Genomic DNA, 24,202 nt, shown 5'->3' on the forward strand with positions numbered 1-24,202 from the left:
CAGGAATGTAAATTCTGGTGTATAATGCCGATTTCAAGTTAATTACTACTTGCATTTCTAAACGAGACTACAATTATAAATCCACAATAGCATGGTTTTATCATTTTCCTGCAACTTTGACTACAAATTATAGATAGGAACTGTGTGCCCACTCTGCACCACATAACCCTGTACAGCCTGCCCTATAGCTGCAAGATTCTACTAAATGGATGCTTTTATCGTTCAATGCTAACATCTGCTAAATCACTCCATTGTTTCTTCAGCAGATGGCTTGTCACGAGGCCAGATAATAAAGATATGTTTACACTGTATATACAGCCAGACTAATGGTCTGATACCGATAGGGCCTGTTTGCTGTGTCGATACTAATTAGCCAAGGAGAGCCAATGAAAGCTTTCTAACAGACTGCATGTTAAAACATTAGGTTCATTAAGCTTCATTAGTAAGGCGGAAACAAACATTTTTGTATATGGAATAAGTGCATTTTTATAATGTTCTTAATTACTGCATAGACAGAATGTTTTGACCACTTTACATTTGGCTACATTTCTGAATTATTTTATTTTCTGAGGGAAATTTATAGTCTTAAAAGCAAGCTCATATTTTCAAACTGCTTAATGTAGAGCTGGACATGATCTGATTTATTATGATTTGGACAACATCATCTTTGTTTATTATTTTTCTGACAGTAAGCTTAATAAAAGGTCAAGACAAATTTCAAAGGAAGACCTTACATGAAAAAAACTGTATTAGCTTTTTTGTTATATTTTACAATGCTTTAAATAAAATCATTATATTTTGTGTCTAGGCTTAGACCATGTTTTATAGTGTTAGTGTAGTTGTTACTCTACAAAATCATGGAACTCAATATTCAGAATCATCTTTTAAAGCTAATGACAGTCTAGAGTTCTTTTTAAAGATCAACCAAACCATGTAAGCCACAGAATTATATTAGACTAAATTACAAAAATCAAAGAGCGAACAGCTTAATGCAAACATCTAGAAATATGAAATACGCAGTTTGTAGAACACTCATTAAAAAGTCAAAATTTCCAGGCAGTTTACAGATTGAATATAAAATTCAATAGCAAACACAAAAAAGAATAGTAACAGAAAAATATATACTTTATGAAAAGTTAATTTTTTTTTTGCAGTACTTGGCTCTTATGAGAGGGTTATGTTTATAGGTTTTATGTTCAGCCTTCAGACCTTCTTAAGCAAAAACAAAGCCATTAGTCTAGGCACATACGCAATTTGTGCCATAAGTCATGATCTTCAAACTCAATCCAAACAGCAATGCTAATAAAAACTAGCTGCAGAAATGCAAAAAGCACTGAGCTGTGCAAATGTAAATGACAAGCTTGCCAATCCATTAAAACTAATGGCCTGCACTGTCCAAGCATCTCTGGTTGAATTCACATGCAAATTTGTATGCAAAATGTTCAAGCACTTTTCAGGACATGATATACCATTAATATCAAGTCACATTTTTATTCTCGAGGCAAGATACCTTTATTATATAGCAGACACACACAATGAAAGCAAATGGATTACCTTCCAGTCTACCGTGCTTTTCTAAGACTTCTATCAGTGCTACATACTTTCCACTGTCAAGAGCAACAGGTGAATTCTTAGGGAAGCTGAAAATTAAAGCATTAAGAATTTTATCAACAGAGGCTCACATTTTATAGCTTCTGCTTAAAGATTTATTTTTAAAAGTACATAACACAGCAACAGCACTAAGAGCTAAAAATGATAGCAAGTCTTAAAGGAAAAATCTGACAGAATTGAAAAGATGCATCATTAGAACATGATTTAAAAATATGATCCATGCACCTTCCCACCTCAAAAGCCAAAGGTTATGTTTCTGAGAAAGAGTCAGACGGTTTAATTATCTGGTAGTTATGGCATAAAATAGGGTTTTTTTTTCACGAGCCAGGGAAGAAAACAGTGCAGATGACTGGAACAGGGCTATATTCTTTTTGACATAGAGACTGAAACTATTTGCCTAAGTTAAAAGCCACTATTTTGAAGTTTCTGCTATACATTGTTTCTTTTCTCTGGAAGTACTAAAAGTTAATTCCTTCACCGTTGTTTCTTTGTATAACAATCCAAAGAGACCCTTTGTGCAGTATGAGGCTACTCTTGAGACATGTCAGTAAAAATGTGTTACTGCAGTGAAACTCCAGCAGAATTTCACTTCCTGCAAACTCACACGGGGGACTACGTGAGAGCAGAACTGCAGTCAAAGCCAATACACAACCCTTATTTGTAGAGTGGCAAAATTCTTTATATTCACAGCTCAATCATTTCACATAATTTCTAACACTAGCAAGGTATAATGAGCACCTGCCTGCAAACCTACTAAAAACCTAAGCAAGTACTTTGTGGGTGTATGTGAGAGAGAGACCCTGAAAGTCACATATAACTTTTTTTCAATTCACTACACACCAGACCAAAAGGAGCCTTTTGAGGGGAAAAAAGAAAGGGACAAATAAAAGGATCATCTGTAAGAATTTGCTCTGGGCTAAGTCATGTGTGGCATGTTTTAGCTTGGAGCTAACTTTTACTGCCAAGTTTCAAAGAACTGAATATAAAAATTTAAGACAGAATGCTTGTTGACAGTCTTAAAGTAACACTACTCAAACACTGCTATTCTAAAAACAATACAGGTGTTCCACACTCTAAACACATTCTAGGTGCTTTGTAACACACAATACAGGTGCCCATCTTTAACTGTAAATTAAGCCAAAATTCAATTTAGATGCTATGCACGTTTAAAATAAAAATAAAACATCTTATGTTGCAATCTGCCTTTTTCAAAATAAAAATAAAATGAGATTACTGACCACACAAAGTAGCTGCTTTTAATGTTCAATTACACAAAGCAAATTTTTTGTTTCCGAAAACCACACCCATGACTGTTTTAAATGCACATACATTGTTGGGGAAAACTAATTAAAAATGGATGAGGGGGTTAATACTCAACCTACTTAATTCAACAAGGTCTGTGTATCAGCATAAATCTCTGTGACATGTTTCAGTGCCGGTGTACTTACACTTTTTCTTTCAGGTTCATTGCCTCTTCTACATTATCATGTCGACAGCACAAATTTATTAAGGCTGCATAGCCACCGACAACCATGTCCGGTTCGTATTTGGCTTTCACTTCAAGGGCTTTTTGCATATTCTAAAAAAGGAACAAAGCAAAGATGTGAACGAGAGGAAAAGTCAATCTGACATTATGAATCTTATACATTCAGTATGCAGTTATATGACTGCTTTAGTGCTTTTAGTAGTGTAGGATCACATACAAAAACACAGTGCTGTAATGTTTTAGGAAATTTAATATTATTCTTGTAGAACACCTTTTACATTAATTTGAGAATAGACTTCTAAATAAAATTTCTTGCTTTGCATTTATATTTCTTGCATTTTTTAATGTAAGAGACGTCTTTCTTTTTTCATCCCAATAATGAAACTGATTAACCCATATTCTAAAATAGTTCTTATTTATTTGGAATTCATAACCATTTTCACCTGGTACACGGCCAAACACATTACAACACTACTTTCTAAAGAATAAGAAACTACTTATTAATTCCATATAAAGCTTATTTTTCTATAAATTCTTATTCATACGTTTGACCACTTTGAACTTGCAATGGTGCTTGCATCTAGGCTTATTTCATATGCAAAATTGTAGAGATACACAGCCGAGATACTCAACTGTTTCTAAATTGTGTTCATAGCAGCAGAGAATATTGTGCTATCACCTGCACAACTGTTACTGCTCCTATAGATCCAGCTTTATAGGCAGGATCATACTGAACAAGAAACCGAACAAAAGTGTGGTGATACCCCACAAATTACAGACACACACTAAATGAATGTAAACTACAGCTGGACGCCTGCCGAATGAAGGCAAGAGACCCTTTATCTCAGAAGAGCTTTCCTCCTGCAGGAAAATGGAATTTCAATCCCTGCATTAACAACCTAGTAATATTTGAATTGCAAATGACTAGTGCATGTATCAGTTGCTTGACAATCTAGATATAAGAGACCGGAGCCATGGCTTGAAAGGACATTTGGCATGTATGATAAACCTATCACAGCTGTTACTATCATTCACTTTGCAGATTATTGTAAACAAACTTCAGCAACCCCAAAACATGCCATTCAAGGTGTTGCTGAAATTAGTTAACCTTTTGATTTAATTGCTTTTTGCACTTATGTTTGATTTATAAGCATCAAACCATGAAACCTGAAGCACTGCACTTGTCTTTGCTTAAATGTGTCTTCCCATAACAGTCATTTATGTCCCTTTAAAAATATAGCTATGTGTTTCCAATTATCTCTGCATTGCTTAAGATACCTCTTCTTCACAAAGAGCATGTATGAGTTGTTTCAAGACATCTGTAATAGGCTGGTTTTCAGCTTTTCGCTTTTCTAGTTTCTTCTCCAAAGCAGACACGTCAGATTTAGCACTCTAAATGGAGGTAACAGAAAGAACGTCAATTGTGAAAACACCCTTCCCTGAGCAACTTGTCGGATCACTTTTAATAAAAGACAGACAAAATAATCCTTTTCTTTCATACTCGAAGAAATTTTTTAATCATTTAAGGTGCTTTTATCTGTTTAAATAGTACATACTAATTGAAGACTTGAGTCAGAATACAGTAAAAAAAAAACCCCAACATTAAGTCACATATCTACAAAGGTCAACATTACTATTTCTCTTGCACTCAGTTCTCTTTGTGTTCAGAGAAGTAGGGAACACAAGGCTGTTTCTTTTTCCATCTCCACTTTGCTCAGATCAGAAATGTAAAGACTTGACACTCGACCATTAGAAGCAGTATGGATTTATATGGTTCCTGCCACTCAAGTGGATCACTGTAATTTACAAGCATGAATTAAGCCTCACACCACTACTGTTAACTAACTAGAACTTTCAAAAAAATATCTAACAGGCAGGGAAACTGAGGCATGAGACCTCAGCCAACTCCAAGGTCAAGTATCAGGTCTATATGAAAATCTGGATAGCCTTTACTCATACTCTGGAAAGTAACCTCTGAACTTCAAATGGTAGATTTAAATAACGTTAATATACTTCCGTGACCTGAAAGCCAGTGATTACACTTCCTCTAAACCCTATATCCAAACAGTATTATTACAGTAAGAATAAGCACAGCTATCTGTGAATTTACTTACTTCTGGAATGTTGTCTGTAGACGGGGATGGTTTATGACACAGTAACCTTACATCCTGAAATTCAGTAAGACAAAAAATATCACTGATCTCCCCCAAAGTTCAATCTCTAAGTAAGCATATTGTACTCAAAAGGTTCGAGGTAATTATATAATAGCAATGGTAAAAAAAGCTGTGTTCTGCAGCATCATTACACTGACTTGAAACAGCACTTATTAAATGTATCCCTTTCACATTAGAAATGAAACCAGCTACAACCGTGCAAAATCACAGAAAGGTTAAAAGGCTTACATAAAATCACTGCATGAAGATATTTATTTTGCAAAGGAGAATATATTCAGAGATTTTTTTAGATCCAAAGTAATTGCTATAGAACCACAGACCTTAATTAATTCAGGAACTTGAGAGGAGTCCAGCAGTCTGCAAATGCCGCTGTAGTGGCTGGTAGGGATAACTATATTCTGTACCAAGAGGTGGGGAAAAAAAATATATGAGTTTTGAAACAGAACCAAACTGAAATTTGTCTAACAGAAATTATCTCAGACGTAATTCAAGTCTCCAGCTCTTGCATGTCATTGAGAAGTGGTCTGGTTGTACTTAAAAGCAGCAATTTCAAACCTAATAGATACATGTCAGGCAGGACAGGCATTATGTAGCAAAAAATGAAATGGTACCATCTTCTTCAGCTGATGGAAGTATTGTCTCAAACGCTCCTCCTTGGCCTGTACCTCTGAGTCACTCATGCTGTCAATCAAGTGATAAAGAAAATAGCCAACAGCTTCTGTGGAAAAAAACAAGAGAAAGCATTCCACTAAAATTACCGAGACTGTCATGTTATCAAGATTAATTTATAAGAAATCATTTTGGTGTGAGATGTCACCCTGATGAGAGGCTCTGAAATGGCAACAATGATCACTGAGGCATAGAGATTATGTGGTTTGGGAGCACATATCTAACTGGTGAGTGAAAGGAATATTAATTATTTTCAGACCTAGTGACAGCTTTTCAGTAGAGAATCTTACTTCAATCTATTTTTTTCCACTACCGTGTGACAGAAGTGGTACTGCCCAAGGCCTTCCCCCCCTTTCCTGCCTGCTACCCCAAATAGTTGCCACAAATATTTTGTCACTGCTCAAAAGAAAAAACAGATTTCTAACACTTTGCATATTTATTCTGTACATTTTACCCATTATATTCCATTACCAAGCTACATTAAGTTTTGTAATTTTAATATAAAAGCATACAAAAATATTTTAACCATTCGAGCAAGTAACACTGAAGAAACTGCCTATTAGCCAATGAAAATTAAGATGAACAGATTTCATCAAATTATTCTAAGTTTCTTATCTATGCAGTGCAAAAATATGTGGGGCTCTGTAGCTCTTCCCAGAACAGGAAGAGTATCAAGTACTGCCTTCTTAAAGGTTAGCTGTCCCCATACCTCCTTGCCCCTCTAGCTCTGAAAGGAGCGGAAAAAATCAACACTTTTTTTAAAAAACATATTAAACAAAAAAAGTATATTTATTTCAAGCTAGAAGATTTGGGATATTAAGTACCATTTTGCCTCACAAAATCAGTACCTTTACTATTAAATGTAAAAATAGGTTGAAAAACTGCTTTTTAAAAAAGTATTTAAGCACTGATACTGTATTCCTTCTCCATTTTGATCTGTAAATTTAGAAAAATAAATCATTATCAGTAACATTTGTTTATCATTCTAAAAAAAAAAAAGTAACTTGTGGATCTCACAGACTATACCCTGATTATTTGAATCAGGATTTTACCCAACATGTTTTCAAATTTCACTTTCAAAAAGAAGCAATCAGTGTTTACTGTTGTAATCCCTCAAACCCATCATTACACAGAAGAAGGGATTTGTGGATAAGTTACAATCATAGAAATTGAAACTCTACCAGTTGGTCCTGGAGGCGTCAGGCAATAACGTTCATCCTTGTACAACACTTCTGTTATCTGGTGAGACAGAATAATCGTACATTGCAGCCAAAAGCAGTAAGCAAGGACAAATAGTACCTGAAATTGAATTCTCAAAATAATAAAGCATCTCTCTGTTAAAGTATTATTCTTTACCACATCATAGTCATTCCCTAAGAAACACAAAGGGGTTTTTTTGTAAATAATAGGGTTTTCTTGAAAAAATATTGCAACAGAAATGCTTTCTGAGGTATAGCATTAAGACAGGGAACACTAGTATTCTGTTTATATATCTTCTTAGGAAGATAGCGATCCTAAGACACTGCTTAATGTGTGTCACTCCTGAAGATGCTACAATTATGTTCCAATTTATTGAAAGGCTGAAATTGTCCTAAAAAGCTTCTTATTTTTTATATCTGAAAGAAGCAAATGCAAAAAAATAATAAAGGAACATTTATCATGCTCTGGTAGAGTTAAGGTAACTAGTGCAGCTAGTTGTAAATAAGCTGTTGTAAATAAGTGCAATTTTGAATGACAGAACATGTGTTCATAAAAATTAATTACAACTATATTTAGCACTCGTTTGATTCATCACGCAAACCAAAGATATAGATTTTACCTACTCTGAAAGAAAAGAATAATTTACCCAAAAGCCCCCCACATCTTACCTACAAATACTTTAACCCAAACAACATCACTTTAAAAATCATTTGACTCTTCTTAAGGAAATAAAATAATTTCTATGAATTAAACCCTCAGTTAAAAACTGAAATTGTGCTTCAAGAATTTTTGTTATATCTCCCATGATTCTAGAATACAATGTCAAAGAAAACAGAAGGAGATGCATTCTCACTGCCAAAGTGCTGTGTTTTAAGTAATGACAAAAGAAAAAGAACCTTCACCTTCAGTTGTTGATGAAAATGGATAAATAAAGACGGAAAATACCAAATGTGCACCTGAATATCTTATCTATTACTTTTCTACCAACACCATGGACACTGTTCACAGTGAAACTACAGCTTTTTTCTGCCCTTTTCCCCTCGTCTTCCTATGACAAATTTATACACACTGCAATAAAATCAAAGGAAGTCATAACAGTTCTTCTGAATCAAATATGAGAATACTAAAAGCGATGAATTACAGAAAAAATGTGTAATATTATTTCTGTTTCTAAGTGTCTATTTACTTCCAAGTTAGCATTTCTTATTTTAGAAGTTCAATGCATGTATTTACTCTTAAACTTAGTGCAAGACAACAAAATTTTTCTTCCATTGTGATGAAGAACAAAATTAACTCTAGATATTACTTCACATGCAGACCACTATTACTTCAGCTCTCTGTCCTTCAAAATTATTTTCATAATGGGACCAATAAGAGATCCCCTTTTTTTCTTTCCCTGCTCTCCCTTTTCTTTAAAATGCAAAAAAGGAAGAAGAAAGGCAGCAGACAAAATACCCTCTTCACCAGAATCATCACATAGCAGTAAAAGGTAATAAAATGTAAAAAAAATCCTGAACTGATTTTATGCAAATCATTGAACAAGAGACTTTCGAAACCTCAAGTTCCATTTCATGCCAAGATTTATTTGTGAAATCTAAAATGTACTTTTATTAATCAGCAGTTACAGTCCTGAGGAATAACAATAAAAAACACAGTGTATCCCTTCCCAAATTCTGAAATCACATCCAAAGCAGCATCTCCCAACATCTCCCCTATTCGAATACTGTGTAAAATGTAACAACCAAGTTATATTGCAGTGTCTTTCTAATGTAGCCCTAATGCAGGGTCAGGCAAGATGATCAGTAATTTCCCTTGAAGTTCATCCAGGTAATTTCTCTTATCTGGCTTTGACTTTGATGCTTTAAGTGATATAACAGAAACTCTGAAAAACTAAGTCTGTCTTACAATTTTGTTAGCACCAGCGTGAGGACAGGGAGAAAGTTTAAGCAGGGCAGGAAAGTGAATTGATGCCTGACAGCACAACCATGGCAGACGGTGGTCCAGAAGCTACAACCACCTTCAGCATTAACTACACTGATCTAGAAACTGCAGTAGAATAAGCTAAATTACATGGTAATACCACACTTGATTTTCCACAATTCCACTTAACTGCCTGATTTGAAAACTCAGTTTGATACACTTGTCTGATCTGCCACTGACAGAAGTCTTGCTCAAATTAGCTGGTCTACCATTTTCAGTCTCAGAATTCAGATTTACAATAATGCACCATAAACATGCAATACCTAAAGAATCTTGATCTTATTTACAGTTTTATCTCCACTTACCTTGCTCCACAGATGTACATCATCTGAGCTGAAGAGGGCAGCAAAGGATAACAAAAGCAACAAAATTATTTTACTCTTGTAGCTTTCTTTAAAACAACACAGAACATTAACGCTGAAGATTTTATTTAGATGAAATTAAAATACAATAATTGCCACATACTGTTTAAACCAATTTCGTACAGAATAACTTTAGGGCTTTTTTCCTATACTCAATATGCTCATAATTTCTGCTAAAAAACTTAAAACAATCCAACATGCTGAATAGATCACTTATGACTAGAAAGTGTTTTAGTTTTGGTCTTAGTTCAATTTTTTAACATATCCTAATTGTATTTTTTTTGTTTTATACTTCTCTATTTAGCATTTCAAGAAAATAAGTTTCACTCAAGCTGCACTTTACATAGAAAGCATTTGATACATCGAATTTGCTAGGGAAAAAAAAATCTAACTCTCCTGTGCATTAGACCTTTTACACACCAAGATAACTACAGGCAGCTCTTAATGCATTTATTCGATGCAAAAAAAGAAAGTAATCAAAATCTCTTAAGGTATAATGGTCATTATAGTGAGAGAAACACAACATTTTAAAAAGTAGAAAACAAAACATAAGAGTTTCTCCCCTCATAGATTGAAACAGAACTTGAAGAAGAACATTCTCTGTACATCATGAGGTTACAACAAAAATCACGTCAACCAGTTCACCAAAGTATAAAACCCCTGACATCTTAATGTAAACCAGCTGTCTCAAGTATTAAAAACCTGACATTTTCCTGTAATTCATAGAACTTCAAAATTCTCATTAGAAGCTATAGGTTTTCAAGAATTGTAAGTTTTGGACAACTATAAAACAGCATTAATACAGGCACAGGTAAGAAAACAAAAACTTGTTACATGATCTTCCTGTAAATCTCATTAGAGGAAAGTAGGATGTCAGTCTGAAGAGATGCACAAAAACTTGAATGCATTCACAGAAATTTAAGATTTTATTTAGGAAGTTCAAGCTTATGAAACATTTGTTCCTTCTGTGCAACTGCCACTTGTATTTGAAAATGAGTCAAATGCAGGTCCACACAGAAAGAAAAGAAAATGCCATCTGTGAGGTTAGTTAAGCTTTGTTGGGTGAACTCACTCCACCACTGACAGCATGACAATGAACTGCAGATATCAAATGCATCAATTTCCTAAAGTACTTGACTCTGAAATAGTAATGGAACATCAGGCAAATAGAATGGGAATACTTTGAAGCAGTTACTAGAAAAGAGCAGTTTCACCAGAAATCCATAAAGTAGTCTGCCACAGACATTGTTCACATGTCCCTGGCATCCCTACCCTGTACTTTTGCACTCCAATCCTGAACTTTGTTCATTTGAACACTCAACACCTGCATTTAGCCATAAAATTTTGCTGTGGTCTTTACAAAACTTACAAATATTCTTTCTTCTCTCCTATCATACCCTCAAATTTCATGCTCAGGCTGTTATAGCCATTAAAGTTTAAAACAGAAAAGGCAACATGAGTGGGTATGCTTTCAGAAATAATGTAAGGGTAAAATCTGAGCACAGGTGACCTTGAACACAAGTGTCTGAAACCAGGTAGCAAGAAAGGCAAACAAAAGAAAAATATCAAACAGATAAACAAAACTTATGACATACTTAAAAGTGGCAATGAAAGCTGAAATAAAAAGTGAAAAAAACCACCACCACCCCATCCCCCCCCAAAAAATCACATCAAAAGACCCCTAACCTTAATTTCTACCAGAATTTTGAGCTTTCAGCCCCCCACTATGAGGAAAGTAACTGTTTCATTTGAGCAGACTATAATATTTAGCAACTAGTTTGCTAGCAAGATGATGACATTTTAAAGATACTTTAAATCACATTCTGCACACCTGCACAGTTTCCCCGTGGCAGGGATATTTCAGCCTAGTGTTGGTTGTGGGTGGTAAACATTGGCATGGTTTGCTTTCTAGTGAAAATCCTACTTCAGCTGGATATTTATCTATACTTATAGAGAGAAAATGTGTTTAGAAAATCTGTTACTTTAATTAATACATCTGAAACAGATGATTCTGGAGCTGACTATTAAAGATATAGCAATATACTCCTACTGGATCTAAAATATTATTTCACCGATCCCTTGGATGCCAAGGCCAGCTAGGGCCTAGCTAAGAAACCAAATTTCAACACTGGTTTGCTTTATCTCCTCCTTTTCCTATGATACAACAGGACCAGCTAGATTGAACGCACAATTTACTAGGAAACTATTTTGGTCATATTCACCTGTTACGTTTTACTAATATCCAACCAAAAACAGTTCTACTTCATACTCATCCCAAAATTCCAAGAAATAACAAAATCAACCTTCAAACCCTGGTCCTGAGTAATATTAGGTGACTTCTCTTGTTCCCTGAAGGGTAGGTATGCTGAAAAAAACCCTACATTCCCAGTCCTAAACATTTGACTGGGGCAAGCAGTGCATGATAGAAGTGCTTGCTAATTCACATCTACTTGCAGAAGCTTAAGACAATCTTGCAAATACACAGGGAACCTTCCTGGCAGAACAGGACCATATGACTGAGAACACAAAGTCCTGGCAATGTAGCTCAGAACCAGGTGTTACATGTCAGTGTTCAGGAACCATATTAACCCAGAGGGCACAGAAAGTTAGCAGATGCAGCAGAATAAGCCATGCTCCTACAGGTATTTCATCTCCATCAAGCACCCTATTACTTTACTGGCTAATAGTGATAATCTTTAGGGAAATTTTACAGTAGCACAGCTGTTTATTAAAAAAAAAAAGTGAATAAAGATAAACCCTTAAATGTTTACTACCATAAGTTTATATATGGGAACATAGCACAAAACAAAGAATAACGAAATTCTTTTTCATCTACTACATATAATGTTTCAAGTGTATGTATGCTCATACATAGCAGAGTCAAGGAAAATGAGGAGAGCAGGGAGGAACAACAGTATCTCCTACTACACCTGGAATGCTACTTTTAAAACATGGAGAAGGGGACAAAAGACTACCCAGACTTGTGTTCAACAAGACAAAAGAGAGAGGGAACTTTGTTACACAGGAAAAAAAGTATTCATATAACAACCTTACCTTTTAAAACCCATAAAGAGGCTGTTTCTAAACAGACGATTATCTATAGCAGGTGTGTTTGCTGAAGACACTGGAAATGAAAGAAATGTTTCTCAATAGTCATTGTCAAAAAAATCCCTGAACTGCAACTGAGAAGATCATGTAAATAAACCACCACTTGAAAAGCTATTTTGATAGTTTACTAAACGCTGGCAAACATTTATAAACCAAGATTTAAAATGTCCAAGTGTTTGAAACAGTCTTGTTTTTATCAGCTCTAAATCTGATCCATTTCAAAAGCAATCAAATATTCAGAGAGTAAGAAGTTTTCCCTCTACATTTCCTTTAATGTCAATAGTTAATAAATTAACTTTTTATAATAATTATTAATTGCATAAAGCATCTTTCTAAAGAAAGTACAAGAACAATTCCAAAAAGTCAGACAAACCTCAAACAATACTAATCAAGAAAACCTGAGATACTAGTGCTGGAACAAAAAAAATCCACTGAAGGCAAATGGTTTGCTAATTGTTTCAGACTGAACACCTACCTTAAAATAGGTTTTAAATTTTAGCCTTTTATTTTTTAAATAATAATAAAAATAAAATGTTAAAAATCCAAGCAAAAATCAATGGCACAACACTTCCTTAAGTGTTTGCTTCCACTAGTATAAATTCCCTGACAAGAAAGAAAAAGTAGTTCCATGTAAAGCGCTATCCACTGAATTAAATTAAATCTAAGGGGGAAAAAAAGAGACAAACACACAGTTCTGTATGTTGTTATACAGAATAATATTTGAACACAAAGGAAACTGCAAAATCACTTAAAATTAGGTGTCCCTGAAGGTAATTTACAGTTATGATTCACGTCCTCATCTTTACATCATTTCTTGACTAAATATTCCATAGCATTCTACCTTCTTCCTGTAGAATTGCTGTCTCTCACTCCAGCACCGCAGACCAGCAAAGAAAAAAAATGCAGTAGTGGGTGCATTTATTTCCTGTATGAAGTTATCATCATCTCACTTCAGTACCACAATGGAATTAACTGCTGTAAAAACCTGACTGCACAGGGCCCTTTCAGCAAGGGCTGCAATATGGTAGAAGACAACCAAAATAAAAACACCAGCTCTAAAGGAACCTGGGAAGTCAAAGACAAGAACATGCTAAGAGCACTTCCTTAGTCTAACTCTAGCTTTAAATGCTGGAATATTTCTTTTTGTTTGAAAACCTCAGGTAAACTTGGTTTCGAGACACCCTCAATACCAATTCTCCTCCAGCAGTATATTAAACTTTTTGCTCATAAAAAAGCCAGCAGAAAAGCATCTTAGTATGCTCAGCTGCTGCTGACAATCGGCAACCTGGTTTCCTTAGCAACAAACAAGTCTGAGAAAATCAAGGGGCTGACAATGAAGTGGAATGGAATGGCATGATAAAGGGAAAAAGCGGCTCTCATGTACACTGCCTTATGTGCCCAGATTCCTCAGCTGATGCTTCGGAGTTTTCATCTTGTCAGTAGCACAAATCTATACATTATAAGGCATGAGAAGCTGAATCAATACACCTAGATAGCAGCCAGCATTAATAACCAACCTTTGCCTCCTCTGACTACACTGATGAGACAATCTCAAACTATTTTCCATACTGCATCTATTTTTCCCTCTTTGTAATACTGCAAAAGGAGACAAGTCAAAAAGAAAAAAAAAAATCAGCTGTTTAATATCTGTGCCTTATCATCACATAGGTGCTAATTAGATTTACTAGCATTCATTTCAGCTTGGTAAACTATTTAGGGAGTAGCTTCCTTTAAAGCTCAAGTTCAAAGAAATTTGATATGTCTCTATGAATTATTAACCCTGGTCTTTGTAAATAGAAATACCACTGAAAGATTTAAATTCAACTCACAGACAATGGCTAAATAATATACTAAGTGATACTAATTTTGTGACAGTAAGACAGAATTCAACTTACTCTATGTGCCTGTGTCATACTTCTGAGATAGATATATATATATAGATATAGATATGTAGATATATATAGATATATATATATAATATACCAGGCATACAAGTATTTGTGTCTTGTAACACATTAAAGCCAGCCTGTTTCAGTTAACCAGAATGAAAGGAGTGGTCTACATTTTCATGAAGAAAAAAAATCCCCCCAACTATTTCATATTCCAGAAGAGATTTCATTGTTGTTAATAAACAGTCCTCCTTTGAAAAAAATGTCAGTTTCTTTTTAGGTACTTAAATTTTATAGGTCAATGGCTGGGTTCATGCTTTTTGGTTTTCTTTTGTAATAAAACCAAACCAAACTTAGGGTGAATCTTGAGGATTCACTAATTGATAACTCTCCAATACCAAAATCAAATCACTGATTAGTAACTACTCAATTTTCTCATCTGTAACACAACAGCTTCCCAGAGTCATGGTATATAGACTTATTTCTGTATTTGTTAAATAAAACAGTTAAAGACAACCACAGCAAGCATCTGCTTAGGCTTTTCTCTGAGACTGGAACAAATAAAACTGTTGCTTACAAAGAGATTTTTCTGTATCAGATTTAGCCCAAGTTTAGGCATTTTATTAATATATCAGTCTACTAGTAATATAAAAACTATTTATTTAAATTTTGAAGAGAATCACATTCTTACTTAACCAAGCCAATTATCCCATCCTGTACATTCAGTCAATGACACAAATTAACATTTGCAAGCACTGAGCATCAGAACAGTCTTTGGAGAAACCTCTTAAATATGCTACAATTCAATGCCTAATTAACCAATCACATTTATACACAACTTCCATGACCAAAAGATCAGCAGAACACCCTCAGGTTAATGTCAGTGACCATCAGATCTTTAAAGCTGGTTCCTTTATGAGTAACTCTGTAGTACTTCAGAGCTGTGTCATTCCTCACTTTCTATAATCATTGATGCTGCAAACAACAGCAATCCCAGTACCAAGCATCTCACAGGCTTTGTGGAAAACGAACTCTTTGCTTAAGCTCTCCAAGTACAAGAGTGTCACGTTCCTGTCACAATCACAGTAAAGCTGCTATTTGCAAATAACTTGTATACAAATCTTATGGCCAAGTTCAATACCAAAGAAGAATTAAAACTATGATTTATGGTTCAGAGCTGGTAGTTTCAATCTGACAAGTCATCATAGAAGATCTCACATGATAAGCACTTTGCTTAAGTTCCCCACATATGTTGAATCCTCACATATTAGTACAAGTACATCTCTCAGCCTACAACCAATCCAAACTATCACCAAGTACACAGCAACAAGCAACATGAAAAATACTCACATATAGAAAGAACTTTGTCCAGTCTCCCCTGAAGTGCTTCACTTCTTAGTTCTGCTACACAGAGCCCAGCACTTTCAAACAGGCAGCCATTTTCCTAGAGAAAAAGCAATCAATCATGGAACTTCACACAGAGAAGACCTTCTGATACTTCATATTTTTAAACATTTCCTTCCCAAGCTAGCTGTTTAGAACATAGAAGGTGCTCTACAGAAGTCTATATGGCAGCCAAATGAGTTGCTACTGATCAAATTTTTTTTTGTATTGAAATCAACTGCAAGAGACAAAGTTATGAAAGGCAGAAAGACTGGGACACTTATACTTGGTCTCCAATTCTCAATTCTTTAGTGAGTGAAAAAAAAATATTCACCAGAAACAATTGTAGTACTTCCAGTCCCCAGTAAAAAAGAAAGGGCACTATTGATTCATTTGCTTTTCCACTTCAGGAAACAAAAAGCTACTAGGTTTGGAGCAAAATACTTTGGTTAGCTCTGAAGAAGAAAAAGTAAAGCAGCAGGAGGAAGACATGATAAACAAACCATCAGTGCAACAACTGTTAGAAAAATATTCTAAATATTTGGAACAGGTTTCATCATACCAGGTTCATGTTTGGAGCACTACTGGGATCTAAAGCCTTCACAGGTAACATAAGAAGCCATGTAATAGCCATTTTTACAAATTTTACATGTAAACTCACCTTCAGCTGGGCACGGGCAGTTTCAGTATCAGCAAAGTTTTTAAAAACATAGTCTGTATAAGTTTCTGCATCAAGTTCCACTCCCAGTTTGTGCATCACTTTGAGGACCTCAAAGATACCTATCAAGGCAAAGTTAATAAGGCTAAGCATTCAGAAAAATGAAAATTTGAGAATCAACATGTAAAAATAAATGTTGCTTTACAAAAAAATACTCCATTTCCCTCCTTGAAAGTGCCATGAAAAATCCTGCATTTCTTTTGTAGGTGTTAATAGAATTCTTAACTGTGAAACTTAAAATAGATTAACAAAACTTCATATTCTGTGCTGTTACTATAAAAACCATGAAAGTTCGGTTTGGAAATCGCTATTATACAAAGCTATTTTCTAACACAGCAAATATAGGAGTTACTCATGTTTGCACAACATCTTATAGAGCTATGTATAAAAATGCCTATATTATTGTGCATGAGAAACAAATCTGAAATTTGATATAAACTACATAAACTCAAGATACAAAGACATTCTTCAATACATCATACATTCTTAGTTTTGTTTCCAGTATCCAACTCTGATTAGTGTCAGTATTCAGGACTTTCCTCTGGACTTGTTTAAAAGTAGTAACATGTTTGTATCAAACTGGTTGATTACAACACATCAACTTCAAACTGGAAATTCAGAAAAAGGAGTTTCCCAAGCCCAGTGAAGCCACATTGTAACTTTTACAGGGTTCACATCATGTCACACAACTAGACTGTGTATCACTTCTATAGAGTCACATTTGAAGACACCAGACACCAATATTAACAGTCCAGCAAGTAGAGTGTAGAGTACATGTCATTCTTTTTAATTGCTTACACTCTTCTGATTTGCGTATACTTCTTACAGTAACCTTAGCTACCAAATTCTGAACTCCTGTCAAAACCAATACAGGTATAATAATTTTTTGCTGGTCTAAAAAGGATTTGTCAGTTGCTGCAGGACACCAGTACCAAACAGCATATGTTTTTTTCAACTTGCATTTCATACTTATTACTTTAAAAATGTCCAAAGTCCCTGTCTTTGCCCTGGAGTGTCACCTATGGAAAAGTGACACTTCCATGAATATTTTATGCAGTGCACTATGGTGCAAATAATCAAATGTGAATTCCCTTTGAGCACTTGAAAATACATGCAGGCAAGTCACACTAGATTAAAGTCGCATCATCTGTTCGAGTTTGCCTTAAACAAAACTCTGATTTTGGACCAGAATCTGCAAAAATATGAATAAAGAATTAATTACACTAAGTCTTTCTTCATACCTTTCAAATGTTGACAGCTAGTTTCTATTTCATGTTTTCAACTTCCCAGAAAATACATTAAGTCCTCTCATGCTGAAACCTTTTCAAAAATAACTGTAACACTAAAAAGTAGTTTGAAGACCAAGAACTACATCCCACAGTGAATAAGGTGTGGTGTACGCAGGAGGTTTGAGCTCAAGCCTGTATGCAGAGGAGTGCAGAAAACAGGCTTGTTAAGCATCCCCACTCCCTGGCAGACAGACCAGGGCACATTTCCTGAGCGGGGAAAGGCAGGTGTGAGAAACTGAACACTAGCACAACAGCAAGATGCAGATACCACAACCATACAGCACCAAAGTAATTGCATAGCCAAAATAATCACAAACATAAAATGAAAATATGTGCAGCAGCATTTTTTTTAAGGTGGCTGATGTACAATTTTTGGGGGGACAGAAGATTAATGAAACCAACATAGAGTCCTACAGTTTTGCATACATTTTCTACTTCACCAAAATCAGAACTACTTTATAGTCAAATAAACATCTTCCACAATACTAAGCAATGAAACATTTCCATTTCAGTTAAAAAGATTCGAGCATTATGCACATGGACTTCTATAAATTCTTTGCTGCTTATACTGGAAAGCACACTGACTTCTTCTCTCCCTCCCAACCAAAAAAACAGACTAAAAAAGAAAGGCACAAAGTGCAGTCATGTCCAATGCAGAACACTGTTCTCACAAACCTTTTTGAGAACACCCCCCCAAATATACATGTATATTGATTTAGAAATTATTCACATGTACAGAATACATTCACATGTACTGTGGGCATTATCAAACACACATGAAAATAGAGAGCCAAAAATGATAAAATGATAAAATATTTATTTGCTAACAGTCCAACCACAACCCCAGGGATTGCCTTGCACATCCCACTCTGGAGACCACTGATCCAGAAGGCTGGGCATGACTAAAACCCCCAGTAAAGTCTTTTGGTCATCTCCCTACTCAATCAAGAACAGGCTTTTTGAGGTTTCAGGCTGACATATGCAAGTACACAGGAGCTGAGTAAACAAAATCAAATAATTGAGTAGAAAGAAGAAAGAAACAGAAAACAAGATGAAGTCAAACAACTCCTTTTTGTCAATACTGGAAACAGCACTCAAACACCACAATGAACAGATTCCAACCCCAAATCAGTATATTGAAGAACAAATATAAGAGATTAACTATGAGGTGGTCATAATGTTTATGTGGTAGAGCTGATTTTCAAAAACTGCAAAGTGAGGCTTGCATTTCAGTCTACCATTCATCTCCTAAAGTTCTCACTATTAAGTCATGCCTACTCCCTAAAGTAGTCCCACAAGAACAGAAGGAATTTCTCAGGCTGCTATGTATGGCTCTACATGAGCAAGGGAAGATAAATTTGGCTTTAAGCAGTTTTCTGAGGAAACAAAAAACCAAAACTTCAGGTCAAAAAGTAAGGTCACATTCAGGAAAGTATAGCATTTAATGTATTTTTGCTGTGCTGGTAGTTTCAGATCCACTCAGAACATTCTCTGCCAGAAGAGTCTGTCTATAAAACAGGATTTCAAGCAGTAACTTTGTGAAATTACCATTCTGGACCCAGACTCTTATTTTCCAAAGTAAAATCTGAATTACCATTCACTAACCATGGGTTTTTGTATGTAACAATAGTTTATACAATAGTTCAATGACAGTAGAACCCAAAAGCAAAATACACACTTGTAAGAAGAGTTTTTAAAAACAGCATGATTATTCAAAGGCAAGGGGAAGCTATAAAATATTCAGGAATAAGCCTAAATTGAACATTTCTGCTTACTTACATTAGGCCCTCCAGATTTTAAGTGCATACTCTGATACAAAATTACTCTCAGTGCCAGTAACAGTTTCAGATCCACTGCATATTGATCTTTTAAACTGGACAAGCATGTCGTATTCCTAAAAGCCTAATAAATACTAAGAAAATAAGTATTTCTCAACTCATGTAACAGATGCACATAACAGCAATGCCCCACCTGAAATTATTTGCCTGTGTAAAATGACTGAAAAGAACTGTTTGCTATTTCAGAGTGGTTAAGGCGTATTTAAAAATGGCCTTATTAAGTTCCATACCTCCTAGCCACCACTTCACTGCTACTTTTCTTTCAAACACAATTCCATAATACAGAAATTACAGAATTTTCTTTGATATCCAGTGTCAGATTTTGCTGTAATAAACATTAGAGAAACATGCAATTAAACATTGCTATTTGTTATTTAATTGCTTGGTCACGTTATACGTACCGATCCAGACATTTGTACACTGCAGTTCTATTTAACTTGTTGCTTTTATTCTGTTTATTCTAATTACATAGTCCAGTCTACATCCTATCATATTTTTAATAGCTTTTCCTCCAAGCTCTCTTCCATTACCAGCCTTGCCTATAGCAAGGCACAAAACTACACACATTAGGCTGGGCATTACTACTTTGTTGAGAAATTAATTACTTTATTTTTGGTATAAGATATGATACTGTGTCTATACTCCTGTTCATGTTATTTTTTGCTCCTAGAAAGCACCATTCTATTAATTCACTACCTGCTGTCACCCTTAGACTCTCACTGCAGCATGACTGTTTGCTCTATTATTTCTATGAAACAATTCCAAGGCGGATGAGGATTTATCCTCCTATTTACCTTTCTTCAAGTGTGCTGCTAGTATTTTTATATAGTAAAACTGATTTATTCATTTTTTTTATTATTAACTCGGAAAAAATCGAACGCAAGCTTACAAATGGGAAGAAGACAACTTGTTTCACTATTCATGAAGAACAGTTACACCGGTTCTTCACTACAGAAGCAACTGAGCAGGTATCTTCTTACCTAATATATTTTCAGAATTGAAAAATCACTGACTTGTGTAGGCATGTACCATGCTTCCACCACTTGACAGTATCAACTTGGATAGCGAGTACCAGGCTACAAAACTGAGTTTGCAAATTCACAGCATTATCTTACAGCCATACAGAAGTACATGTATGCAATGCCTTTGCAGACAGAAAAACAAAGGCTCTACAGAAAATGGCTAAAAATGCTGGAATTGAGGGATCCTTCATCAGTTCTCTTCTCAATTTGCTTACATGACCTCCAGCAGCAACTACAGTTGCCAAAGCATAGTTGATTTCTACAGCAGGGAGTCCAAATTAAGGCAATCTCTGATCTTGACAAAGACCAAAAGAAGTATGAAAACCTAAGTTTCTCTTGACGCTCAAATACTGCTTTAATTTTGGGAGCCAAGTCTAAATCTAAAAATACTTCCAACATCTCTCGGAATTGTGTCAGTGAGGTGAAATTTTTCTTGGAGTAAAAGAAAGCAGCTTTCTTCAGTAGGCAGCATCCACACAGAGAAGTATGGTACTGATTTATTTCCATTTACTTATTTTTGGGAACACTGTGTTTCAAGTAAGTCACAAAGGACCCAACTAAAACAACATTGCCAGACTTTTAAAATACCATAGAACTTTCAAGGATTTGAAAACCTGGGAGAAGATAAACTTGGGTAGTAGTCTAGCAGGAACAGAGCCTAAGGAGTTAATAAAAACTGAATATTGTTTTCACAAAGGCTTTTTGAAAGAGACTTGAGACATTTTTATAGCCAGAAACAATTAGGGAATACTTGTTTCAGCATTTCTTCCAAACTGGAATGTGACTGTATATTTAAGATAAAATTGCGATATGGAAGAGTCTGCTAAAAGCACTTTTTTTTTTGTTTGTGCATTTTGTTTGTCACCCAGTGTCACACTAACAACTCTGCATCTCATTCTAAAGCACATTATACTGTGAGATAAGATGAAAAAGACAGTTTTTTGTTTCCCCAAGGGGGAAGTACTTCTGTTAAAAGCATCTTTTTACAATACCATTCTTTCTGAATTACCAATAACGCAAACCAAAGAATTAGATACTGTACTCTAAAATTTAATATTTTTTCAATTCTTATTCATATCCTGTAGACATCCCCATGTGTAACAGGGGAAAGTATGCTAAATGCTTCAACCTACTTAAGAATCCCAAAGATTGAGCATTTTTATCCTTCAATCAGTATGCTGTCAGGTCAGGCTCACACATCCAGCAAAGTAAGTTCTCCTGCAGTTTTTATGATTCCAACAAAACTCACGTTTGGTTCATCTGGCAAATAGTATGAAGCTGGCTTGAATAAAGGACTGGGTTTGCAGTCCAAGAGAGCTATAATAACATAACCTTACTTTTAAATTCTTCACTTGGATTGCAGCTTCTTCAAGAGTAAACTGTAAATAGTAATGAGCAGCATAAAGTGTGCTGGAATGCACAAAGAATGTGAAGAGTTAAAAAGATAACTAAACACTCACATCTTTCTATGTCAAGTGAGACTTGAAATTTGAAGAACTGTATCACAATCAAGCAAGAAAGGAGGTTTTAAAAAAGTCTTTCTGAAGGAAAAACTGTTTGAAACGAGGGTATACAGCAAGGGCTTTGTTAAATTTCTGATTAATCTCATAGCAGTAGGATTTGTGCACTAGTTATGCAATAATGCCACAGGAGCATTTTTCAGACCGCTCACCTTTAAGATTATTCTCTTTCTGGTACGCAACTAGCAGCGGCCAGCAATAGTGAGGTCTGAGTGGCAAGCCTTCCTCCTTCATCATCTTCATCACATCAATGGCCAAGGCTGAAAACATTAATCAAACAATTAAACAGTGACCAAGTGCTCTAAATGAGCACAGGTAAAATAACTAAAAAGCAGAGTACCTGATCTGTTGGCCTCCAAAGCGCAACGCAAAATAAATGGTAATGGCGCCGAGTGCATCTTTGCTTCTTTTAACTCCTTACAGAACTGCTTCAGCTTGTTCACAGGCTGCAAACAATTCCAAAAATTAATTTAAGGTATTTATCAATTTCTCAAACTGCTAAGAATGTCAGATTCTTCTAATGTTTACAAAATGGATATTACATAAGCCAAACAGTATTCCGTTATGAATTTCAATTTACTATACAAGTTGATACAAAATAATAAAATGCTTTTTTTGCTCTTGAAAAACTGTGCAACAACTCACCATTTTCAATCTTCACAGTTGCATTAAAGTAAATAAATATACTGTTATAATTTGATTAAGAAAAAAAGTATTACTATTCTGCTTACCAGATTTCTATTTACACAATGTTGCAAGAAGAAGCTACCTTGGTCCATATCTTCACGTGATAAATGACTTAAAGACTTCAAGATGCTGAAGCTGATATCTTCAAAGCCATGAGTTATCAGAGTCAAACACAGGTTCATTACATCTAGCAATTGAAAAACAGCGAACAACAATATTAATAAAGTGCACACAACTTTTTCACCTTAAGCTACTAAAATTAGTGAAAGCTAGAAAAGTAAATGTTTTACAAGTACCATTAACATAATTTTAAACAAGATTCACAATCCAGATCTGAGACTACCTTTTCCAGAATTATTTATATTTATCAATGGAATTCACTTTTCTCATAAGAAGACTAGGCCAAAAATTACAGAAGTACCACCACTGCACCCTGACAGAAGGATAAGGAAAAAAGAAATTCATTTCTAGACACATCAAAAAACAAACAAACAAACAAAAAACCAACAAAAAAACCCCATGAAGTATAATTAACAGTTATCAATCAGATTAAACATACTGGGATCCAAAAGCAACTTTAAAGGTAGGTAATAAAAAACTGTACTCAGTATCCCTTTTTTATAGCAGTCTTGAAGAGCTCACAACAGGAATCTTAACAGCGGTGTTTGAAGAAAGTACTCCACACTTGCTGCTTTCTTATAAAAGCTTAATGCATTTTAGAATTTTTTTTTTAAATGACAGAATAATTTTGGTATGCAAATTATTAAAGGTGCTTCATATTTATATTTGATAAAATACAATCTAAACCACACAAACACACAAATTAATCCACAAACTAATTGCAAAAATATTCCTTTCCCTCAGTATTCAAGACAAAACTACAAAATTAGATACTTTTGGAAAAAGAAGGAAAAAACCAACAAAAACAAAAACAAACAAACAACAAAAACCCAAAACAAAAACAAAAAACCAAAACAACAGAACAAAACAAAAAATAAGAAAAAAAGGAAAAAAAGTGTTCTCTCTCCACCCTGCTGTGGGAACCAAGGACATACCTGGAATTAATTCCCTTTCAAATCTTATGCGTCCTTTAATATCCTCGATGTGTTGTGGATATCCAGCCTTGGCAAGGCTAAAAATCACCTGCATCAAAATCCTGTCCATAAGGTACCCTTCAGTCTTCTCAACCTGCTCTAGAGTCTGTAAAATCAAAACAAATTTATCTTGAATCAACTCCAAAGTGACTCAGAACAGAATACTTTTTAA

General features: G+C 35.0%; 1 protein-coding gene across 1 annotated transcript in view; it reads right to left on the reverse strand.

Annotated features, from left to right (window-relative positions):
- LRPPRC (leucine rich pentatricopeptide repeat containing) overlaps nucleotides 1-24,202 on the reverse strand; it is a 76,836-nt gene that overhangs the window by 46,893 nt on the left and 5,741 nt on the right. Inside the window, exons 7-21 of the mRNA XM_005416190.2 lie at nucleotides 23,992-24,136; nucleotides 22,981-23,123; nucleotides 22,590-22,695; nucleotides 22,402-22,509; nucleotides 16,524-16,642; nucleotides 15,830-15,923; nucleotides 12,537-12,606; nucleotides 9,426-9,453; nucleotides 7,122-7,179; nucleotides 5,883-5,989; nucleotides 5,592-5,669; nucleotides 5,212-5,265; nucleotides 4,376-4,489; nucleotides 3,060-3,190; nucleotides 1,555-1,640 (exon numbers count right to left, since the gene is read on the reverse strand). Of these exons, the coding sequence (XP_005416247.1) occupies nucleotides 1,555-1,640; nucleotides 3,060-3,190; nucleotides 4,376-4,489; nucleotides 5,212-5,265; nucleotides 5,592-5,669; nucleotides 5,883-5,989; nucleotides 7,122-7,179; nucleotides 9,426-9,453; nucleotides 12,537-12,606; nucleotides 15,830-15,923; nucleotides 16,524-16,642; nucleotides 22,402-22,509; nucleotides 22,590-22,695; nucleotides 22,981-23,123; nucleotides 23,992-24,136 (1,441 nt within the window). The remainder of the gene's footprint in view (nucleotides 1-1,554; nucleotides 1,641-3,059; nucleotides 3,191-4,375; nucleotides 4,490-5,211; nucleotides 5,266-5,591; nucleotides 5,670-5,882; nucleotides 5,990-7,121; nucleotides 7,180-9,425; nucleotides 9,454-12,536; nucleotides 12,607-15,829; nucleotides 15,924-16,523; nucleotides 16,643-22,401; nucleotides 22,510-22,589; nucleotides 22,696-22,980; nucleotides 23,124-23,991; nucleotides 24,137-24,202) is intronic.

The sequence above is a fragment of the Geospiza fortis genome, unplaced genomic scaffold, assembly GCF_000277835.1.
Source record: "Geospiza fortis unplaced genomic scaffold, GeoFor_1.0 scaffold41, whole genome shotgun sequence".
Lineage (NCBI taxonomy): Eukaryota > Metazoa > Chordata > Aves > Passeriformes > Thraupidae > Geospiza > Geospiza fortis.